The 21,065-nt window shown below is 39.6% G+C and overlaps 1 protein-coding gene across 4 annotated transcripts in view; it reads right to left on the reverse strand.

The window, feature by feature from the left end:
- The window catches only part of HNRNPM (heterogeneous nuclear ribonucleoprotein M), a 55,919-nt gene that overhangs the window by 13,838 nt on the left and 21,016 nt on the right, over positions 1–21,065 (reverse strand). For all 4 annotated transcript variants that reach the window (XM_050933748.1, XM_050933745.1, XM_050933747.1 and 1 more), the window contains 7 exons: positions 12,182–13,090; positions 12,009–12,102; positions 6,307–6,504; positions 4,495–4,648; positions 1,923–1,972; positions 1,010–1,070; positions 74–175 (listed from right to left, as the gene is read on the reverse strand). In XM_050933748.1, coding sequence (XP_050789705.1) covers positions 74–175; positions 1,010–1,070; positions 1,923–1,972; positions 4,495–4,648; positions 6,307–6,504; positions 12,009–12,086 — 643 coding nt within the window. In that variant the 5' untranslated portion in view covers positions 12,087–12,102; positions 12,182–13,090. The remainder of the gene's footprint in view (positions 1–73; positions 176–1,009; positions 1,071–1,922; positions 1,973–4,494; positions 4,649–6,306; positions 6,505–12,008; positions 12,103–12,181; positions 13,091–21,065) is intronic.

Below are 21,065 nucleotides of genomic sequence, written 5' to 3' on the forward strand. Positions count from 1 at the left end.
CCTAGGTCATATGAAAAGCTAGGAAAAAGACTTAGTAAGTGAAAAGACACAGTAAGAAGTTTGATTTTCTTACCTCCAGGTCCCATGTTGGGCATTACCATGCCTTTGTTTAAATGATTTGCATCAATAGGCTGTCCTCCTGGTCCTAATCCCATGCCAATGCCACCAAGCCCATCTAGAGGAAAAAAGTAATTTTTTGGGGAGGGGCAGAGATGATAGCAAGCTTTGTTCTTAAAGTGATAAAGTTTCTATTTTGTTCTGAAGATCTCAGTGGATTCCCACTCTTGGGTCTGTATTTCTAGCACTTGAATAAGTGGGAACTCTCGAAGCTCTCAAGTTGGATCTGAAATAGCGATGATAGGTGGTGCAATACCACCTCTCTACTTCCTCAAGCATCTCCCTCCCAATCCCCATTTAGGTACTTTCAAAGGTCAGCCCTAATGCAAGAGCTGAAAGTCTTCTAAACAGCAAGATGGAAAAAAGAATGAACATTTACTTCTGGATGATGGAGGATAAGAAATGAGTTAATATAAAAGTTAACACCCCTCCGTTTGAGATCAGTGGCAATCCAGTGGGGAACATCTCATCCTTTTTAGAGTATTGTTCTTGATCATTCAATAGCCAAGGTAAGGAAACAGCCAACTTCCTTCTCACATACAGATGCACTTACTAGGGATTGTAGATGCATCCCTGTGGATCCTTGAATGCTATAGAATCCAAAGCACAAAGCCAGCCTCCTTCCTTTAAGGGGCATAATGTTTCCAGACACCATCTTGACTTTCCTTTGACCCAGAACTGATTGAGGGATCCCCAAACCACAGAGGCTAACCTCTCCTGTTGCCTTGAGTATTAGGGAGTACCTGGAATAAAAGCCCTTCCCCACCTCACCTAGCAATATCAGCTTTATGGCACTCTTTGACAGGGAGGCTTTCCCGCACCATTCCTGCAGTATAGCCAACTGAACTCCTGCAAGCCATAAATTCAAGGTGTCAGTTTTAAAGAAACTTACGAGGAAGCTGTTGGGGTCGTTCTGGAGGGAAGAAGTCTCCCTTTGGAAAGGCTCGCTCATCCTGAAAAGAGTTAAACAGCATTAAATCCCACACGAGATTACTGGCAGCACCTTTTAATGGAACCAACCCTCTGAAAGCTATGACAATTCCTGGCAAACAACGTCCACAACTGTACTATGGACTTACTGCCAAGTACAGAATTCATAAATATGGCCATTTCCTGAAGTTACGTTTTGGGGGATTACCCGAGAAGAGAATTCTCTATGGGCAAGGCACTGGCACTTTAGCCTCCTCAATGCAACTTGAGAAATAGCAATAGGGGAAACTTGGAAATCTGCATTTAGCTACACTAACAATACAAATGCATTTAAATCGTTTAGATGCTTGCTGATAGAGTAAATAAAATTATTTTAACCTGCACTAAAGCGTTCTGTTAAAGCAATTGCCGCTGTCCTCAAGAGTGCTCTACAAATAGCAATCCTATCCATAAGACATATGTACCAGTAAACAAAATGTTATTCCAGCTTTGAGTGATGAAACTAGTTCAAAATCCAGATTCATTTGATCCTTTGCCTCTGTTATGCTGCCACACAATCATTCTATGGTAGCTGCTTGTGTTTCCTATGTGTTTAGGCTGGGTTTTGAAGCAGCAGCATGATGGTGAAGAGTTCTGAGTGCTTAACGAGTCTGATGACCTCTCACATTTCATCCTACAAACTAAATGTGACGAAACAATCCTCACAGTTGACCTCCATTTCTCTCCTTGCCTTCCTCTGCCACACCAGATTAACACATTGCTTGGTTCTCAATCTGTGAGTGTTCCATGGACCACAGTTTGAATGCCAGCCATGAGATATCCAACACATGTTCTGATATCACATTACACAGTAAGAGGACTGTGAATATACTTACCATTTTTACATGCATTGGTCTGTCAAAAAGCAGCTGCCCGTTGAACATTGCTAATACTTAAGTTAAGGATGTTTTTTTCAAAATATTAGTCCAAAAATCTTACTGCTAAAAAGAACTTAAAGTTTGAAGTTGTACTGCTGTTAATGTCTGGCAGTGTATCAACCCCACCCCACAGAGCGGAGGCTCTTAAGCAAAATAGGCAGCCATGGAATAAATAACTGGTAACTTGTGTATCAGTAACTAGTTAAGAGATAGGACACAAAGGGTAGGAATAAATGCTCAGTTTTCATAGAGGCGAGAGATAAATACCAGAGTCCCCCCCACAAGGATCTGTACTGGGACCAGTGCCGTTCAACAAATTCATAATTGACCTGGAAAAAGGGGTAAACAGTGAAGTGGCATAGTTTGCAGACAACAAAAAATTACTCAAATCCAATGCTGACTGTGGAGAGTTACAAAGGGATCTCACTAGACTGGGTGACTGGCAATAAATGGCATATTAATTCAATATTGATAAATACAAAGTAATGCACACTGGAAAACAATCCTAACTACACATACAAAATGATGAGGGCTATATTAGCTTTTATGGCTCAAGAAAGATCTTAGAGTCATTGTGGATAGTTTTCTGAAAACACCTGCTTAATGTGCAGCAGAAGTCAAAATGGTTAACAATGTTAGGAACCATTAGGAAATGAATAAAGAAGACAGAAAATACCACAATGCCACTACATACATCCATAGTACACCCACACTTTGAATACTGCATGCAGTTCTGACCGTCCCATCTCAAAAAAGATATTAGAATTGGAAGAGTACAGAGAAGGGCAAAAGTGATTAGAGGTATGGAACAGCTACCATAAGGACAGATTAAAACGACTGACTGTTCAGTTCAGAAAAGAGTTGACTAATGGGAGAAAAGAGACATCTATAAAATCATAAGTGTAACGGAGAAAGTCAATAAGGAAGTGTTATTTACCCTTTCACATAAACACAAGAACCCAGGAGTCACCCAATGAAATTGTTTAAAACATAAGGAACTGCTTCTTCACACAACACACAATCTGTGGAACTCACTGCCGGGGATGTTGTGAAGCACAAAAATATAGCTGGGTTCATAAAGGATAGGTCCATCAGTGGCTATAAGCCACGATGTTAAGGAGCACATCACTGCTCTCTGGGTGTCTCTAAACTTCTGCCAGAAGCTGGGACTGGATGACAGGAGATGGAACATTCAATAATTGCCCTGTTCCATCCATTCCCTCTGAAGCATGGTCTGGCCATCCTTGCTCTCCCTCCCTGGAACTTAAAATCCATCAGCTGAAGTTTCAAAGGTATCTTAATCAGTGTTTTTTGGTTGGGAAAAATTAAGATTATAAACATTTAATCCTAACCAAAAGAGTCTTTAAGACATTATGACAGGTTCAGAGTGGTAACCGTGTTAGTCTGTATCAGCAAAAAGAATGAAGAGTACTGGTGGCACCTTAAATTTGCAAGACATTATGTATCATTAAAAACTATGCATTTGAAAGCCAGAAGACAATTTAAATTTCTCCGAACATCAACTCTACTCCAGAAACTTTAGCAGCTTTGCTCAGGCCTGAAACTCAACCTCCGACATGTCCATTTTGACACATGTACCTCTACTATAAGATGCTAGAGTACTTTGTCTTATATGAGCCTCATTCCTGACATATACCCCATTCTCTAATCCACCCTCCCATTGTGAATCAGCTTAAAAACATCATAGCTATCAAATCGTGTGTCTCCCCTTTTCTCTGGATGCCTGATTTGGAAGACAGTACTCTGAATGCTCCGCCTTTAACTGAAAAGTTGAATTGTAAAATTCTCTCTTCCTTTATTTGCTACAAGTGCTCACAGAGAAAAAATATGAATAAAAATTTGTTTCCCCTCAGCATCAAGACCATTTGCTTGGCATCTGTGATTATCACATTTATTAGCTGTCTTCCAAGAAAGTGAAAGTAGACAGGACCAGAGTTTACAGTATAAAAAGCAAGTACATTTAAAAAGGTCCAGACCTTCATACATCATAAAACAGGGAATGCCACAAACCTTTCTCCCTCAATCTCCCTCTCTGGTCATCCGTAAAGGGATTTAAAATAAACCCCTCTAGCAAATCTATATTGTGTTTAATTATTAGGTACACCTAAGAGGCAGCTGTGTACATTTCCAGCCAAAGATATGCAATATGTTGTTCCAAAATGGAGCCCCTTTCCAATACATTCTTGTTTCCTCAAGTCAACAGTTTACTTAAGCTAGACAAAAATAAAGTTTCATTTACACCCAGGTTTCTTCACCGGTTTCCTCAGTGTCTATGACCCGGTGCCAATGTATTACCATGAGGCAAGATGATGGTGCTTAATTTCAGTGTGAGAGAGACAGAAGCACTATCAGAGTTTCTTAACTAATGCCAATTCTACTAGTCTGCCATTTGCTTTCACATGAGGAATCAGATGGGACATGATGCACTGGAAGTCTTCTCTGGTACGTAGGAAAACCTCATTTTAAGGGTCTTTGCTTCACTATTGCAGAATTTCTTCAGAAAGGATACATATAGCCTGAACAGCTTCAATAGATTGTTCAAAAGTAACAGTGCCAATTCCACGACTTTTGCCATCTTTGTCTTCTAGTATGTCAGCTCGAACAACCACCCCAGCCATGCTGAACACTTCCTTCAGTTTCTTCCAGCCAACCTTGTAATCCAACTGAAAGAAAAACACAGTTTGAAATGTTCTGTAATGTTTCTCCCAACAAGTAGCCCCAAATATTGTTTACTGAAAGCTTCCTGAACTAGGTGCTGTAGATTTCAGAATAAATTCAATAATCTTTGCAAAAATGGCAGAAAGTGTTAACTCAAAGATAGTCAGCTATGAAAGTTTCAAACCAGAGCAAAGTGAATACAAGCCGTTCATGCATAGTGAGTACCTTAACTCCAGAAGATTCCCGCTGATCAGTATTAGTGATAGAATACCCTTTAACTGAGTTACTGAGTTTTGCTACAGTGTAAGTGCACAGCAAGAAGTATTCTATGATGATAAATAAATAAGATGGAGATATACCTATCTCATAGAACTGGAAGGGACCCTGAAAGGTCATTGAGTCCAGCCCTCTGCCTTCAATAGCAGGACCAAGTATTGATTTTGCCCCAGATCCCTAAATGGCCCCCCTCAAGGATTGAACTCACAACCCTGTGTTTAGCAGGCCAATGCTCAAACCACCAAGCTATACCTCCCCCAATAAAGTGATATGTTTCTTTATACTGTAATGTAGTAGTCTGGAGATTCAATGCAGGTGCAGTATTGAGGTGTCATTATGCGGAATGTGCACTGTTTGGCTGTATGTCACGTGAATACTGCATTTCATCTCAGGCATGATACTGTCACCCCAACTCATGTCAAATATGTAGGCAACATTGTTATAGCCGTGTTGGTCCCAGGATACAAGGTGTGTGTCTTTTATTGGACCAACTTTTGTTGGTGAGAGAGACAAGCTTTCCAGCTTAGACGGAGCTCTTCTTCAGGTCTGGAAATGTACTCAGTGGCACAGCTAAACACAAGGAGGAACAGATTATTTAGAATAAGTAGTTAAAACATTTCAAGGGATCATTCAAGGTGAAGAGGACCCAATAAATGCCTGAACAAATAAACCAATCACCATGCTCTAGAATGAACTCACACAGGAAAATGATAAAAAAGAAACACCATATTGCCCGTAGGGGAACGCCTTTCACAAAGCGATCACTATCTGACCTATTAGTCCACACCCTCAAAGGAAACCTGCACAACACTTTCAAAAGACGAGCCGAGGTCCTTAAATTCATAAATTTGCTAGACCCTAAAAGTTAGGGGCTGAAGAGACACTGGTTTTATGGCTTATTACAACAACCTATTTCCAATAACTATATTCCCTCCCCTACCCCCAGTGACTGGAGGGGTGTTAACAGACCATTTCTCCTTGAACAGTACTTTGAAATGTGTTAACTACTTATTCTAAATAATCTGTTCCTCCTTGTATTTAGCTGTGACCTTGAGTTTCCCAGACCTCAACAGCTCTCTGTAAGCTCAAAAGTTTGCATCTCTTGCCAAAAGTTGGCCCAATAAAAGATAATACCTTACCCATCATGTCAAGTAGTACTTTCCTCAGCAGGTAGTCCAACTGAAGATGATAGGACTAGTTACAGAGTAGAACACTATTAATAGACTACAGTCAGAAGGGACCATCAGGATCATCTAGTCTGATTACTCAAAGTAAGTAAATTTGCCAGAATAAAGCCTGATCCCTGGCAGATTGCTCTCCAAATGAAGAGCAGTACCTAATCCAGTTAAATCCCAAATCTTCTGCCCAGACATCACACCATACTTACATTTGCAACAAATACTGTACTTCCAAGTCTCCCAGCCTGTAAAGCATGGATAATCTCATTGGGTATGTTGGGATTATTGAGAATGCTGGGTGGTATGTTGATCATTCCAGGGCCTCCTGGTCCTGGGCCAATACCCATGCCACCAGCTGCTGCCATGGCCTTCTGCATTGCTCTTCTGGCATGCTCGCCATCAGGATCCTGCAAAACAGTAAGAGTAACATGTTCAACAAGATGGCAAAATTCACTAAACTCAATATGGACACTACAGAGCCACACTTTACACCCAGTAACACAGGGGGACTTAATGGCAAGACTCCCATGATTCAATAATAAAGTCATCGGTAAAAAGTAAATCAGAAGCCTGTATCAGGCACCACTTCACTGCTTGTTTTTGAAAAAAGTTAAGACGAACAATCTCATGGTGACTCAAGAATCACACTTGAAAACCTCAAACTGAACTGAATATGGGTTTCACTGAAAGCTGTCTGAAGGAGCATGAAGGGCAATAAATGACAGCACATTCCAGATAGCAAGGAGGTAAAACCTACCTACTCAGGTACTTGGGATACAAAATTATAAATGCTCAAATAACCTAGAACATGGGTTAACAGCAAGCTACACGTGCAAAGGATACTAAATAGAGAGCGTGAACACCAGTGCAGATGAACAACAGGCTCAGAGAGGCATGAAATTAAGATTCAGTACAGAATAGAGGCCCTGTCTAAATGAGTTTCAGCCACTGGAGCAGTTACATCAATACTGTTGTACTGCTGACTGAGCACCTTGTGTAGACAAGCCAAAGAAAGCTTCTAGCTGAAGAAAATCCAGAAAAAAATTAACATGGGGGAAAGCCACGATGAAGAAGATCTATATAGGAGACCATGGACAGCAAGTTGTAGGTACAAGCTTGTGATACAATATGGAACAAGAGAACTAGTGCACACGTAACCCAAAATTACAGGGGCATAGGAAGCTATACACCAGAGGAATAAAATGCAGTACATGCAGAAAAGAATTAACTGGATTGGGGGGACTAGAAAGGTTAATTTGAGAGGAAATACAGTTTAAAAAAACCCAAGACATTCAAAGGCATATAAATGCTCAGTTAAGTCACTTAAATGAATATAATTCTACCTTTAACAGTGACAACTAGAAACAGACAACTTTATCCACTGATTCACCCACCACCCAGGAGATTAAAAGCCAATAAATAGGATTCTTTGGATACCTTTAGAAATTTGTTTCCATACTTTTCAATACAGGGTATTTTTGTAAACTGGTTCCTTAGCTTGTAATTTCCAGACAAGCACTAGTTTGACAACCACAACTATTTAGGGTTTCTGGCAGAGTGGATAAATTCTTGCAACTTTAACTCTGGGTTAAGATATAGTTTTTAAAAAGTCTTCAAGAGATTCCTCGATAACAGCTCTCTCGACAAACCTTGCAAGCCATGCAGGGACAAACCCCAGGGTCTCCCAGACAACCTCCTAGCTCCACATATGGCTCTCTCCATTCAGGACCCCGCGTTCCTCAAATGGCCTTCCCTTCTTGCTCTTGTTCAAGGCTAGCCACACCCACTCATTTGGATTCACTGCCAGTCACTCCAACCATCCACACTCTGAAAAGCATGCAAACTGGAGTAACTAAGTCAATTGAATGAGGGAGGCAACCTAGTGACACAGGATGTGGAAAAAGCTACTGTACTCAATGCTTTTTATGCTTCTGTCTTCACGAACAAGCTCAGCTCCCAGACCACTGCACTGGGCAGCACAGTGTGGGGAGGAGGTGACCAGCCCCTTGTGGAGATAGAAGTGGCTCACGGCTATTTAGAAAAGCTGGACAAGCACAAGTCCATGGGGCCGGATGCGTTGCATCCGAGGGTGCTAAAGGAGTTAGCGGATATGACTGCAGAGCCATTGGCCATTATCTCTGAAAACTCATGGTGATCAGGGGAGGTCCTACATGACTGGAAAAAGGCTAATGTAGTGCCCATCTTTAAAAAAGGGAAGGAGGACCACCTGACGAACCACAGGCCAGTCAGCGTCACCTCAGTCCCTGGAAAAATCATGGAGCAGGTCCTCAAGGAATCAATTCTGAAGCACTTAGAGGAGAGGAAAGTGATCAGGAACCGTCAGCATGGATTCACCAAGGGCAAGTCATGCCTGACTAATCTAATTGCCTTCTATGAGGAGATAACTGGCTCTGTGGATTAGGGGAAAGCAGTGGATGTGTTATTGCTCAACTTTAGCAAAGCTTTTGATATGGTCTCCCACAGTATTCTTGCCAGCGAGTTAAAGAAGTATAGGCTGGATGAACGGACTATAAGGTGGCTAGAAAGCTGGCTAGATCATTGGGCTCAATGGGTAGTGATTAATGGTTTGATGTCTAGTTGGCAGCTGGTATCAAGCAGAGTGCCCCAAGGGTCGGTCCTGGGGCCAGTTTTGTTCAATATCTTCATTAATGATCTGGAGGATGGCATGTACTGCACCTTCAGCAAGTTTGCAGAGGACACCAAACTGGGAGGAGTGATAGATATGCTGGGAGGGTAGGGATAGCATACAGAGGACCCTAGACAAATTAGAGGACTGGGCCAAAAGAAACCTGATGAGGTTCAACAAGGACAAGTGTAGAATACTGCACTTAGGATGGAAGAAACCCATGCACTGCTACATACTAGGGACCGAGTTGCTAGGCAGCAGTTCTACAGGGGTAGGCAACCTATGGCACACATACTGAAGGCGGCACGAGCTGATTTTCAGTGGCACTCGCACTGCCTGGGCCCTGGCCACTGGTCTGGGGGGCTCTGCATTTTAGTTTAATTTTAAATGAAGCTTCTTAAACATTTTAAAAACTTTATTTACTTTACATACAACAATAGTTTAGTTATATATTATAGGCTTACAGAAAGAGACCTTCTAAAACATTAAAAGGTTGAGCACGCGAAACCTTAAATTAGAATGAATAAATGAAGACTCGGCACATACATTTCTGAAAGGTTTCCGACCCCTGACCTAAGGGTTACAGTGGACGAGAAGATGGATATTAGTCAGTGTGCCCTTGTTGCCAAGAACGCTAACGGCATTTTGGGCTGTATACGTAGGGGCATTGCCAGCAGATCGAGGCATGATCATTCCCCTCTATTCGACACTGGTGAGGCCTCATCTGGAGTACTGTGTCCAGTTTTGGGCCCCACACTACAAGAAGGATGTGGAAAAACTGGAAAGTCCAGCAGAGGGCAACAAAAATGTAGGGGGCTGGAGCATATGATTTATGAGGAGAGGCTGAGGGAACTGGGCGTATTTAGTCTACAGAAGAGAAGAATGAAGAGAGATTTGATAGCTGCTTTCAACTACTTGAAAATGGGTTCCAAAGAGGATGGATCTAGACTGTTCTCAGTGGTACCAGGTGACAGAACGAGGAGTAATGGTCACAAGTTGCAGAGGAAAGGCTTAGTTGGATATTAGGAAAAACTTTTTCACTAGGAGAGTGCTTAAGCACTGGAATGGGTTCCCTAGGGAGGTGGTGGAATCTCCTTCCTTAGAGGTCTTTAAGGTCAGGCTTGACAAAGCCCTGGCTGGGATGAGTTAGTTGAGAATTGGTCCTGCTTTGAGCAGGGGATTGGACTAGATGACCTCCTGAGATCCCTTCCAACCCTGATATTTTATGATTCTAACTGTGCTTTAGTATTCGTGGTAATATCGGTCTTTCACTGGTTTTGAAAGGGCTCTTCGGCTTGTAAAATATTACAGAGATTTAGCTAAATCTGTTCCTGAGGTACAAAAAGCTAGAAGCACATTGGGAAATTTAATAAAATGACTCTTAGCTGAGCTTTGGAACCTTCAGAGCTATAAAATACCTTGCCTGTTCAGCATAAAAATCTAACTCAGACAAATATAGTGTGTACGGTTTCAGGTGGACTACTTTGATTTTAGCATTCTTAGGGAAAGTGGTTAAAAAAGACTTACCAGAATAGCTTCAATGTTAACTATAGAAAAGCTTGTTAGTCTCCATAATGACTTGGCTACCTACTAAAGAATAGTTGTACAGTCAGACTTCAAGGAGGGCAAGAACACTTTCCATCTGAGGATCTCAAAATGGTTTAGAGGACAAGTATCATTAGCACCATTTTACAGATTTGAAATTAAGGCAGAAATGATTAAGTGATTTGTCCAAGTTCACTTAATAGCCAATAGTAGTTTGGACTCCAATCTGCCTAAACAATAACTAAATGTAATGAGATGACAGAAAAGAGGTGGGTGAGATATCTTTTACTGGACCACCAGTGATTTCTGGACCACATTTTCGGTTGCATAGAATGCAGGTCTTAAAAAGCTAATACTAATTAAAAATGTTTTGATTATGGAGGTTTTTTTTTTCTTTTTTAAATTCCAATACTATACTTCCTTGTAGTGAATGGTAATTTGAACACTGCAGCATTGCATTAGTGTATGAGAAAAAAATTGAAATTGACAAGGGGGAGTGTTCCAACAAATACAGAATTCAAAATGGCAAAGACCCCTCTAGTAATTAAAGGTTAGTTCATTCATTCAGCCTACAAGACTTCCAGTAAAGGGCCTTAATAAATATCAATTGGGAAGATGGATTTTTCTATGTTAACAACTAATCACTGGTAACTGAAGTGAGAGACCAGACAGCAGTCAGATGGCAGCAATTTCACCAACTCCTGTGCTGAAACAAATTCAAATATATGGAGATATACCTATCTCAGAGAACTGGAAGGGACCCTGAAAGATCATCGAGTCCAGCCTCCTGCCTTCACTAGCAGGACCAAGTACTGATTTTTGCCCCAGATCCATAAGTGGCCCCCTCAAGGATTGAACTCACAACCCTAGGTTTAGCAAGCCAATGCTCAAACCACTAAGCTAACCCCAGTCACCCATTAATCCACAGAACATCAATTCTGCTTAGGAGGATAGGATTAAAATTCAAAATGATCTGGACAAACTGGAGAAATGGTCTGAAGTAAATAGGATGAAATTCAATAAGGACAAATGCAAAGTACTCCACTTAAGGTAGAACAATCAGTTGCACACATACAAAATGGGAAATGACTGCCTAGGAAAGAGTACTGCGAAAAGGCATCTGAGAGTCAGAGCGGACCATAAGCTAAATATGAGTTAACAGTGTGACACTGTAGCAAAAAAACAGCCACACATTCTAGGATGTATTAGCAGCAGTGTTGTAAGCAAGACATGAGAAGAAATTCTTCTGCTCTACATGCTTACTTGGTGTTCAGATTCACACGTTTTACAAACACTTCCATAACATTCTCTGGAACAGATTTATGGAAAGATTCAGAGGGGTTTAGTACATGTATGTTTTGCAAGTCAAAACACAGAAGTGTACTAGCAACAATGGCCACCTTTGCTTGTTATCTTTTTGTCAATCAGTTCTGAATTGTCACATTCAACACCTAGACTTTAAATTGGGCCAATATGCACATGTTCATTTTTACCTGGATTTCAGAACAATGCCTCAGGTTAAGCAAAGCATATGCCTACAATTAAAAGTTTTGACAGCCCAGATCTTAGCTGGTGAACTGATTTCATACAGAGGTTTTAGTTTATTATTTTATGTACTTACCCTTCCGGTGACTTCATATCCCAATTAGCCAAGCATAAAGTTTATTAGATTATGAACAAGCACTTTAAAAACCAAGACAGAGCAGATTTAAATCTTACTTCTTTCACTTTCAGAGGTCTTCCACTGAGACTATGCTTGTTCAGAACCTCGGCCGCCTTCTTCATGCTTTCTTCCATCTTAAATTCAACAACACTGAGGAGACAAGATAGATTATTAAGAATGTTGCTTGTAGTTTGAAATTGCCCACCCCGCTAATAACTGATAAACTTACGCGCATCCCTTGACATGGTGATTTCATGGACGAGTAAGAAGGAGGGGAGGAGGGAAAGAGAGAAGAAAGTAAGTAAAGCACATAATGCCAAAAAGTTAACTTTAAAAAGATTTAAAATTAATTAAAAAGCTACTTGGTTTATAATTTAACTCTAAAAAACAGTAAGAACAAAATACAAGCTTACCCAATATAACCTTCGTTACCTGGATTCCAAAAAATATTAACTCCCACACATTAACAGGATTATACTGTCGTTTTTGAAGTTGTAATAAGCAAAACTAAGTCCAGGTTCTCCAAGAAAACACCACACACTGAACATTTCCTGTTCTCTGTAGCCTGTCAAAATCCTCACCATGTTCCTTCATCCTCAATCCATATCCTTTCAGTACACTTAAGTGAGTTCCTATTATGATTTTGCTAAAACATTCCTTCACTTAACAGAAATTAGCTTGACACCTACTAAAGCTACGCATGTCTTAAGTTTAGACATTTGCCTTATATTAACTGGCATGGGAGTGTCATGTTTACAGAACCTGCTTTTGCACACTGAACTTATAAATTCAACAACTACAAATGATTATTTTCAAAGACACGTTTTACGTTAACATACCACTGTAGATACTGCTAGGGTCCATGCATAATTCACTCACAGCCAACACCGACTGAGCACAATGCTGACACTATCTGCACATCCCTTCCCACCTCCTCCCTATCCCACAAGGGGGTTTGGGCAGTGTCTAGATATAGAGCCACTATCCATACACGCTACCTTCTGATTTCATTTGGTTCCACGCCACCATACAATTACATTTGTCATGTAGTAAAATCCACAGAAGAAATTCTCTCAATCACTTACCCTTGACTTTCCTTCAGCGTCCATTAAGAGCTCCACGTATGTTACCTCACCAACTACAAATCAGATTCCAGACGACACATATACCAAGGGAGAAAAGCCAAGAAAACAATGGGAATTTAGAACAGTCAACAACCTTGTATGGAGCCTCTGCCTTATAAGAAAGCCCAGAAACACTCCATATTCTCTAAACCACCAAGCTGGACATTACAGGTGTGCAGTAAAGTCTTTAAAAAAAAAAGGTAAACAAACAGGTTCTTGATTTTCCTCCCCTCAAAAACAAGCTATTTCCACAATATCAGTTTCCTGAGCCTTTAATACTCAAATCACTTGTGGCAATCCAAATCCATGGGAAATGGTCTGCAATGATAGTTTTCCTTTTTCCACAAAGAGAATCAGCTTTCTATTGGAGACTGACCTAGTATGTAGCCTTCTGTCTAGATAGTCCAGACGTTAACCAGCTACAAGTTCATGTTTCACTCTGATTTCTACAAGGGACAGTTAGAGGGGTCTCCAAAACCAAAACTGCACCCAGTTAAGTGTCAGTGACTCAACTAGGTGTTTAATTTAATTGGGAGGTTAATAATCTACCCTAAGTAAAGGGGAAAACAGACTTCATTTTTAGATCAGTTAGCTGTTTAAATTTGACTAAGTTCAAGATAGTTTTCATTAGGAAAGTTGTTGCAATTTTCATTCCCAAGACAATAATTAACTGAATGTTTAGAATCTGTAGCAAAAAGAGTACAATTTGTAGGAAAACTAAATCTGCATTTCTCCACAAAAGATTAGGATTGCCAATTCATGATCACTTTAACCAGACTGTATATCTCCAAAATACCACTACCAAAATGGCTGCTGAGTTTGAAGCAAATGGCATACAGAAGTATAGCTGAAGAAACCCATTTATGCTTACTTTTCTGGCTTATTTATATAAAAATGAATGTATCCAAACAGACTTTAAATTCCTAGCAAGACTACTTACAGATTAACCTTAACATGAGACTTTAGCAGGATTTCTAAGCGTTGAGAGGGGTTCCTTCACCCTCTCCTTCATTTGGATTGATCAAAAACTAACAGGATCAGTAGTCCAAACTGAAAGGGGACTATAAAAAGTGTAGGGCGGGAAGGGACCTCAAGAGGTCATTCAGTCCAGCCTCCCCATGCTGAAGCAGAACCAAGTAAACCTAGACCATCCCTCACAGGTGTTTGTCTAACCCTGTTCTTAAAAGCCTCCAATGAGGGGGATTCCACAATCTCCCCTGGAAGCCTATTCCATTTATCAACTGTCCTTATCATTAGAAAGGATTTCCTAACATTTAAGCTAAATTTCCTTGCTGCAGATTGTGTGTTGTAACGTGGACATGGAGAGCAACTGATCACCATCCTTTTTGTAACAGCCCTGAAGATATCTGAATACTTCTCAGGTCTCCCCCTCAGTCTCTTTTCTCAGGACTAAACTTCTCCAGTTTAAAGACTAACAGATTTAATTGGGCATAAGCTTTCATGAGTAAAAAACCCACTTCTTCAGATCCAGATTTTTTTACCCACAAAAGCTTATGCACAAATAAATCTGTTAGTCTTTAACATGACACTGGACGCCTTCTTGGTTTTGTGGATACGACTAACACAGTTACCCCTCTGATGCTCCTCTCCAGTTTGTTTTTTAACCTTTCCTCAGAGGTCAGGTTTTCTAAAACTTTTATCATTTTTGTTGTTGTTCTCTGGATTCTACAGTTTGTCCACATCTTCTTTAAAGTGTGGTGCCCGGAATGAGACTCTGATGAAGAACTGGCCTACTGGGCACTGGTGAGAGCAGAACAATTACCTCATGTCAATACACCCCAGAATTATATTGATTTCTGTGAACCTAGCAGAAGCTTATAAACAAGTGTATGTTATAGCCAAGGTTCTAAGCTACATTACCATTCTCATATTCAGTATTTGGACCATCTCTGAAGATTATAGTTGCCAACACTTGGATCCAAATAGCCAGGTCACTTAGATCAAGAGCACCATAAATCTAGAGCTAAAATCTCTATGGCCTACACCTCTGTACTGGGGGGACAGCCTCCACTTGCTTTGTGTGCATACTAAGCACAGTCTTTGACTGCTCCTGCCAATACAGCCAAAAAATAGCTTCCAACTACTACTTTGGGCATAAATATTCAGCATGACCAGGAAATTCTGAAAGCCATTCGTTTAAACAGCAGCAGCCAGAGTCCAACCACACTGTGTTTTTACAAGAACGCAAATTTGATTTGAATTTATGTAGTTAAAAAGACAAATTCCCAGATGACCTGCAACAGACAATCCATTTCACAAATGCCAAAAGTTGAAGTCACAAGGTTAGAAATCAGCGGTGACCTAATGCTCCCAGTAGCACTATTGGTCCATTGGGAAGATATTGCTCTGCACTCTAAACTACTTATCAAAGCAGCTGCAACTGACACACAAAAATGTACACAAACTCCTCCAAACAAGCGTTTTTTCCTTGGTCATTGGCTCAAAACAGTCAGAAGCTGATTTAACATTTGTCCCTGTAATCAGCCTAATGACCTTTACAGGAAGTTCTGACCTTTGAACCACAAAATTTACTGGTCTTCTCTAGTGGCTATTTCATATCTTACAGAGAACCTTAAAGTTTGTACCAATTTTGCTCCGAGCTCTCAGTGTTCAAGTTTTATACATTCACATTTTAAAAAAAAGTCACCTGTATTAAAAGTTGCACTTTAAAAAACAACAACAACAACAAAAAAATCAACTTACTTGAGCCTCCTTTTAGAAGCAGCCAAATTTCAGAATAGGGACACCATGTGACAAGTGACACGCTAGCCCAACATCCAAGATAAGTCCAGATTACAGAAGAAATGTGAGAGGTGTATTCTGCACTTAGTAAGTCATGTGGTATGATCCAGGTGACATTCTTACAAGGGAAACTATGGTTGATATGAGATGGCATAAAAAAATCCTAGAACCTGAAAGGTAAAGAAAAGGCCCCCTTGGACCTATTCTAGATGCAAAACTAAGTAATATTTTTGTTAACATGAAGTCTGTTTATTAGAAGGGCAGACAGGCATCAGGGATAAAAGAATTACTGGCTGGCGAGTAGCAGGCAAGTACCACTTGCAAAGTACAGAAAATAGAGTGAGAGGTCCGTCATGGAAGTATTCTTACCATATATCGGCACATCATTTCCTGGTTCAAGAACTATATTTCCTTTCCCCTTGTTGGGAGTGGGTGAGGAGAAAAAGGAAAGGCAAAAAAACTCCTACCACTCTACGGGAAGGAAGAGTCTCAATGCTCTCCTCTGCCAGCAGCCAGAAAGTCAGACTGCACTTGGCCACCAACACAGAATGGTACATGAACCCCACCCTTTCAGCTATTGTACAGAGGCAATGCTATCTGATCAGTGCTCTTCTGCCTGAGCGGTAGACTAACATACTATAGGACCTGGCAAAAGTTTTTTTGTTTTTTTTTAATTTAATTAAAGGTTCTAACAAAGATTAAAATAAAAGTTGTTCACATAGGGAAGAACCACTGCATGCACAAGTACTGAGTTAAGAAATATCATAGAGGTACCAGATAAGGATATGCGAGGGTTACTAAAGCTTATCGACTAGTTCGGGGGATAACCACCTACACTTTCAAAAAGGATGAGCTCAGTGATCGAACAAGTCTTGCCTAATCTAGATATATTTCTACTATCCCTCTGTTTGATACTTGTAAGATTTTACTTGGAGTAAGAGAATCTGTTTTGAATACCATATTTTGAAGAGAAGCTCAGCATCTCAATGAAAAACTAAAGTGTTATGAAAATGCAAAATATCAAAGTTTGAAGACAGACTTGTTATTACAACAACTGCAAATACATGGCCCAGGAATTCTGCATTATAACAAATTTAGCAAGTATGTGGGTATTTGCTATTGTCATTTTTGGCAGAATAAAGTTAGTTTCCAAGTTGCAAAGAGGCATGAACTGACAATCATCTTGGATTCATCTGAAAGGACGTGTGATATGAAGTTTAAAAATATTAGAGATGCAAGTTAGGCACTCTTTCAAAATCTGTTTGTTGTAAGTTTTCAACATAAGAGTTTGGAAAGGAAGAGGGAACCTTATTAAATATGAAATAACAGAAGACCTAATAGGTCTGTTTCATCTCCCTGCCAATAACGGACTATTACCTATTGTATATTTCTGTTTTGTTTGGAAAGTAGTAGTCTGGGGGAGAAGGAAGAGGATGCACAGTCATTTTTATTTTGAAGTCAACAGAAGACTTTATTAAACAAGTGTGTTCATTCATTTGAAATTTGCTGTAGAAGACAGTCATGCCAATTTAAGTTTCCACAAAATTTGGCCCTTCCCACAAGATGATGGCTCAAATAATCATTAAGCACAAAGCCTGCTCTGAGCAAAATGGGTGCAGTTCTCAAAAAAGACATTTCAGCTTCCTTTCCAAAAACAAAAACAAACAAACTGTACACTATTCTATATAAATCCAAACTTTGAGAAAATTTAAAGATTTCCTATTACATTTGATGCATAACGAGTCCCATTATAAAACAGCCCTCATCTCACTATGGCTTGATTTAAGATATTTTATTGAAGATCTTTTTAAACAGATGCTATAGATATTAGCTAATGACTTCCAAGATATACATGCACACTACAAAACAGTGATTGACTCCATAGGTAGTGTGCATTATGATTTCCAGTTAAAGCAGGGCTAAAAATCATAGTCTTTATTTACTTACTGACTGAACGCTGTCTCCAAACTTAACACTGAATTTTTTTCTTTGCTTTCTGAAGTTTAAAATTGTCACTTTTGTAATGAAAGCTTTTAAGAAGTGTTCTTTTAAGACATATTTGACTTTTGCAGGGTCTTCTTAAGAAGTTTTGCTAGATCTCATTTATTAATTTTTAGACTATCCCAGACATATGCAATATAGTAAGAGCTGAAATAACGTGTTATTTCTAGAACTGATTACCAAATTTCATGGTCTGAAGCAAGCAGACAGGAGAAGTTATAATTATATATTCTAGAGGCACTGCTTTCATAAAAGGTTGATATCTAATCCACCCAAGCCCTAACGGTGGTTTAGCAAACCTGAAAATGAGAACCTTGGTTATACTCATTTTTCAGCCATGAAGGTTATAAAGGTTTAGAAAATTTGACATGAAATCAAAAGAATGCTCCACGATCTAGGCTGACAAATATCCTTACCAGAAAATTTGTCAACTATAATCATGATGTTATGACCAACAGTTAAGTCAGAGTCCCATTTAATAAACTTCCAAGTAATCAATACCATAATTTTTGCTACTGTTCAGATGCAAATCAGCGTGACCATATCTGAGTTTGTTTACAGAGTTCCAGAGAAGTCCAAGTATTACTCAAGCACTTGCTAGATGGTGCTCAAAGCTTTTCATGCTCCCCTAGTTTCATTTGAAAAGCTTTGAGCATCAGATAAAGGAAAGGTGAAATGTGTTACCATAAAAAGATTCAGCAATCGAGAATAAGTATTGCCCAAACATTCTTCACTAATAAAAAGGACAAATTGAAAGCAGCACGCCCAACACATTCACGATGGGAGTACACTAAAATTGGTACTGTGTTGTATTAAACTGGTTTCCTTAACTTGTGATTTCCTTGATTTTTAGGGTTTGTGACGAAACACTTATGCAAACCTATTTCTCAAGTTATGAGGGCATTTTATGTCTTTGGAACGGCTTTAAATTCCTGAAGGTAGCTATCCCAAAATTTTATATATTGATAGGCTTACTATGGCTACAGGTGTGTCTACATGAATCTTTACTGCATGGCAAGCTGGGCTATACATCTACAGAGCTCCAATTTCCACACATTTACTATCAATGTGGACCCTACCACTGCACACTACAAGTCCCCTAGCATACAATGACCACAGTATGTCAAAGGGGTATAGAGTAGGATGTTTCAGCCAAGTTGCTAGTTTCCAGGGTTAACAGATGAAAATACATTTTAGAATACTGATTTATTTCAACAAAAGAGGGATAGGCAAGAGTTAAAAACAGGCTAGAGTTTAAAATTAATAAGTTGTTTTAAATAAAGGAGAGAATAAGACATGTGCCTACCAAGCAGACTTTTGTGTTTGTGGTAGGCACTCTACAGTGGAGCCTCCAATAGTAATTAGGGCTTTTGTGGGCTACTGTAATATAAATGTTTAATAGGAAAGTGACAAACCCAGAGCACACAAAATTGAGACCAGAGTACTCACTTAAAGTTGTTGTGTTTTTTCTTGGTTTTGTTTAAAAAAAAAAAAAACTAAAACAACTACCCTCCACAAACCTGGGGCATGAGTTACATCAGTACATACTGAGTCAGGAACAGAAAAGCCAACAAGAATATCTGAAGACTTGATGGGGTGAGTGGGGAGACAATGTTTAAACAATTAAGTTTCAGTGCATGTTCGCTCTTGGAAATTTATGGATATTTGCTCATCTACATAGATCTATTGAATATATCTTATCAAGAAACAGTTTTACATGTTGCTTCTCTTCCTACCCTGAATACAAATCCAGAGTGTTATTTTTTGTATTTAGGAAAAAGGATGCAGCGAAGGTTACTGCAGATGTAGTCAATGATTCATAACGATTATCTACCACAAATATGACTTGAGGGTACTTCCAATTACAGCTCTTGCCAATTTGCTTCTTCAACAGCTAATTATTCTCTCTTAAGTTCTTATGGACATACTGTGGCTCCATCTCGCAATTGAGAGTACTAGCCAACTACTTCCTCCCAGGATTATGAAATTGTATTAGAAAATTTAGTATTTTAGTATAATCAGATCAAATACTTCATGTAAAAGTGAGTTTAATATGTTGCATGTCATCACACCCCAGATGAGATAGATAGTAACCTGAACTGCTAACAGCTCTGAGCCACTAACTGCTCTGAAATATCAGATGAAAAGGGAAACTAAATTAGCTTCTCTCGCCCACTTTTTCCATTTGTTCGGTGGACAGGATAGAGAAAGCTATTTGGCATTCAACCCTTTTCACTTTTAGACTTCACATACTTACTAAAATGGCATTTCACTAAAAGCTATATGTAGCCTCACTCACCTGCGGAACCTTTTTAACCAATGTACAATGCTACTGACATCAATTTAGCTCAACAGGGTTTGTTAACCAATACAAGGGAGTTTCAAACAAGAACGTCTGTGAGCTTTATTAAAAATGGTAATACTGCACACCTGTAATTCTAAGTTTCACCAACAAACAATACACTGAAATAACTGAACCAAGGCATCACTCTTCAGAGCGATGTGCCACCTTTTAAAGATTCAGATGTACACATCTGAAAACCAATTTGGAGAGATGAGCAGACCTCAAAGCTCGTGTCTCCTAAACCATACTTACTGGCACAAAACAGCTGATTGAAGTGAATTGCTTCTACGTTCAGCAACCTGCTATGTCATTGTTGTGAATAGCTTTAAAATCTTCTACATGATTGCAGAGTGATGGAGCCGTAAAACGTCACCTACATTTATCCTTTATGTTCAAAGCTGTTTCACATGCTCCCAAAACGTTACATTTTGGGCCTGTAAATCTTACACATACAAACCAGAATTCTAACAGAATTTTCAAAGCCACATTCCTGGTTCTTGGAACTACTACGCCTTGTAACAAGAAATACCAATTCAGCAAGTTCAAGCACAGCACAAGACCACCAATTTGGGTAAAAATCAATGACTAGTTAGAATGGATCGCAACTACACAGCAAATCTAAACTGTTAAATATTTTTGAGCAGTCCCAAAAACCAAGAACAATGCATCTGGATATTTAACATGACAAGCCCTGCAGACAGAATGAAAAGGTTTTACTGTTCCCCTAGGAGCATTTGCAGGAATGAATAGCTGAACAGCAAGGCAGGAAACAATCTCACATCGGACTTTTCCATCCACGTGAACTGGAGAAAAACCACAAGACACTTGGAACGGAATTCAACATAGTACTTAAAGACATCTACACATAGACACAGTCCTGT

Source organism: Gopherus flavomarginatus, chromosome 24 (genome assembly GCF_025201925.1).
Source record: "Gopherus flavomarginatus isolate rGopFla2 chromosome 24, rGopFla2.mat.asm, whole genome shotgun sequence".
Lineage (NCBI taxonomy): Eukaryota > Metazoa > Chordata > Testudines > Testudinidae > Gopherus > Gopherus flavomarginatus.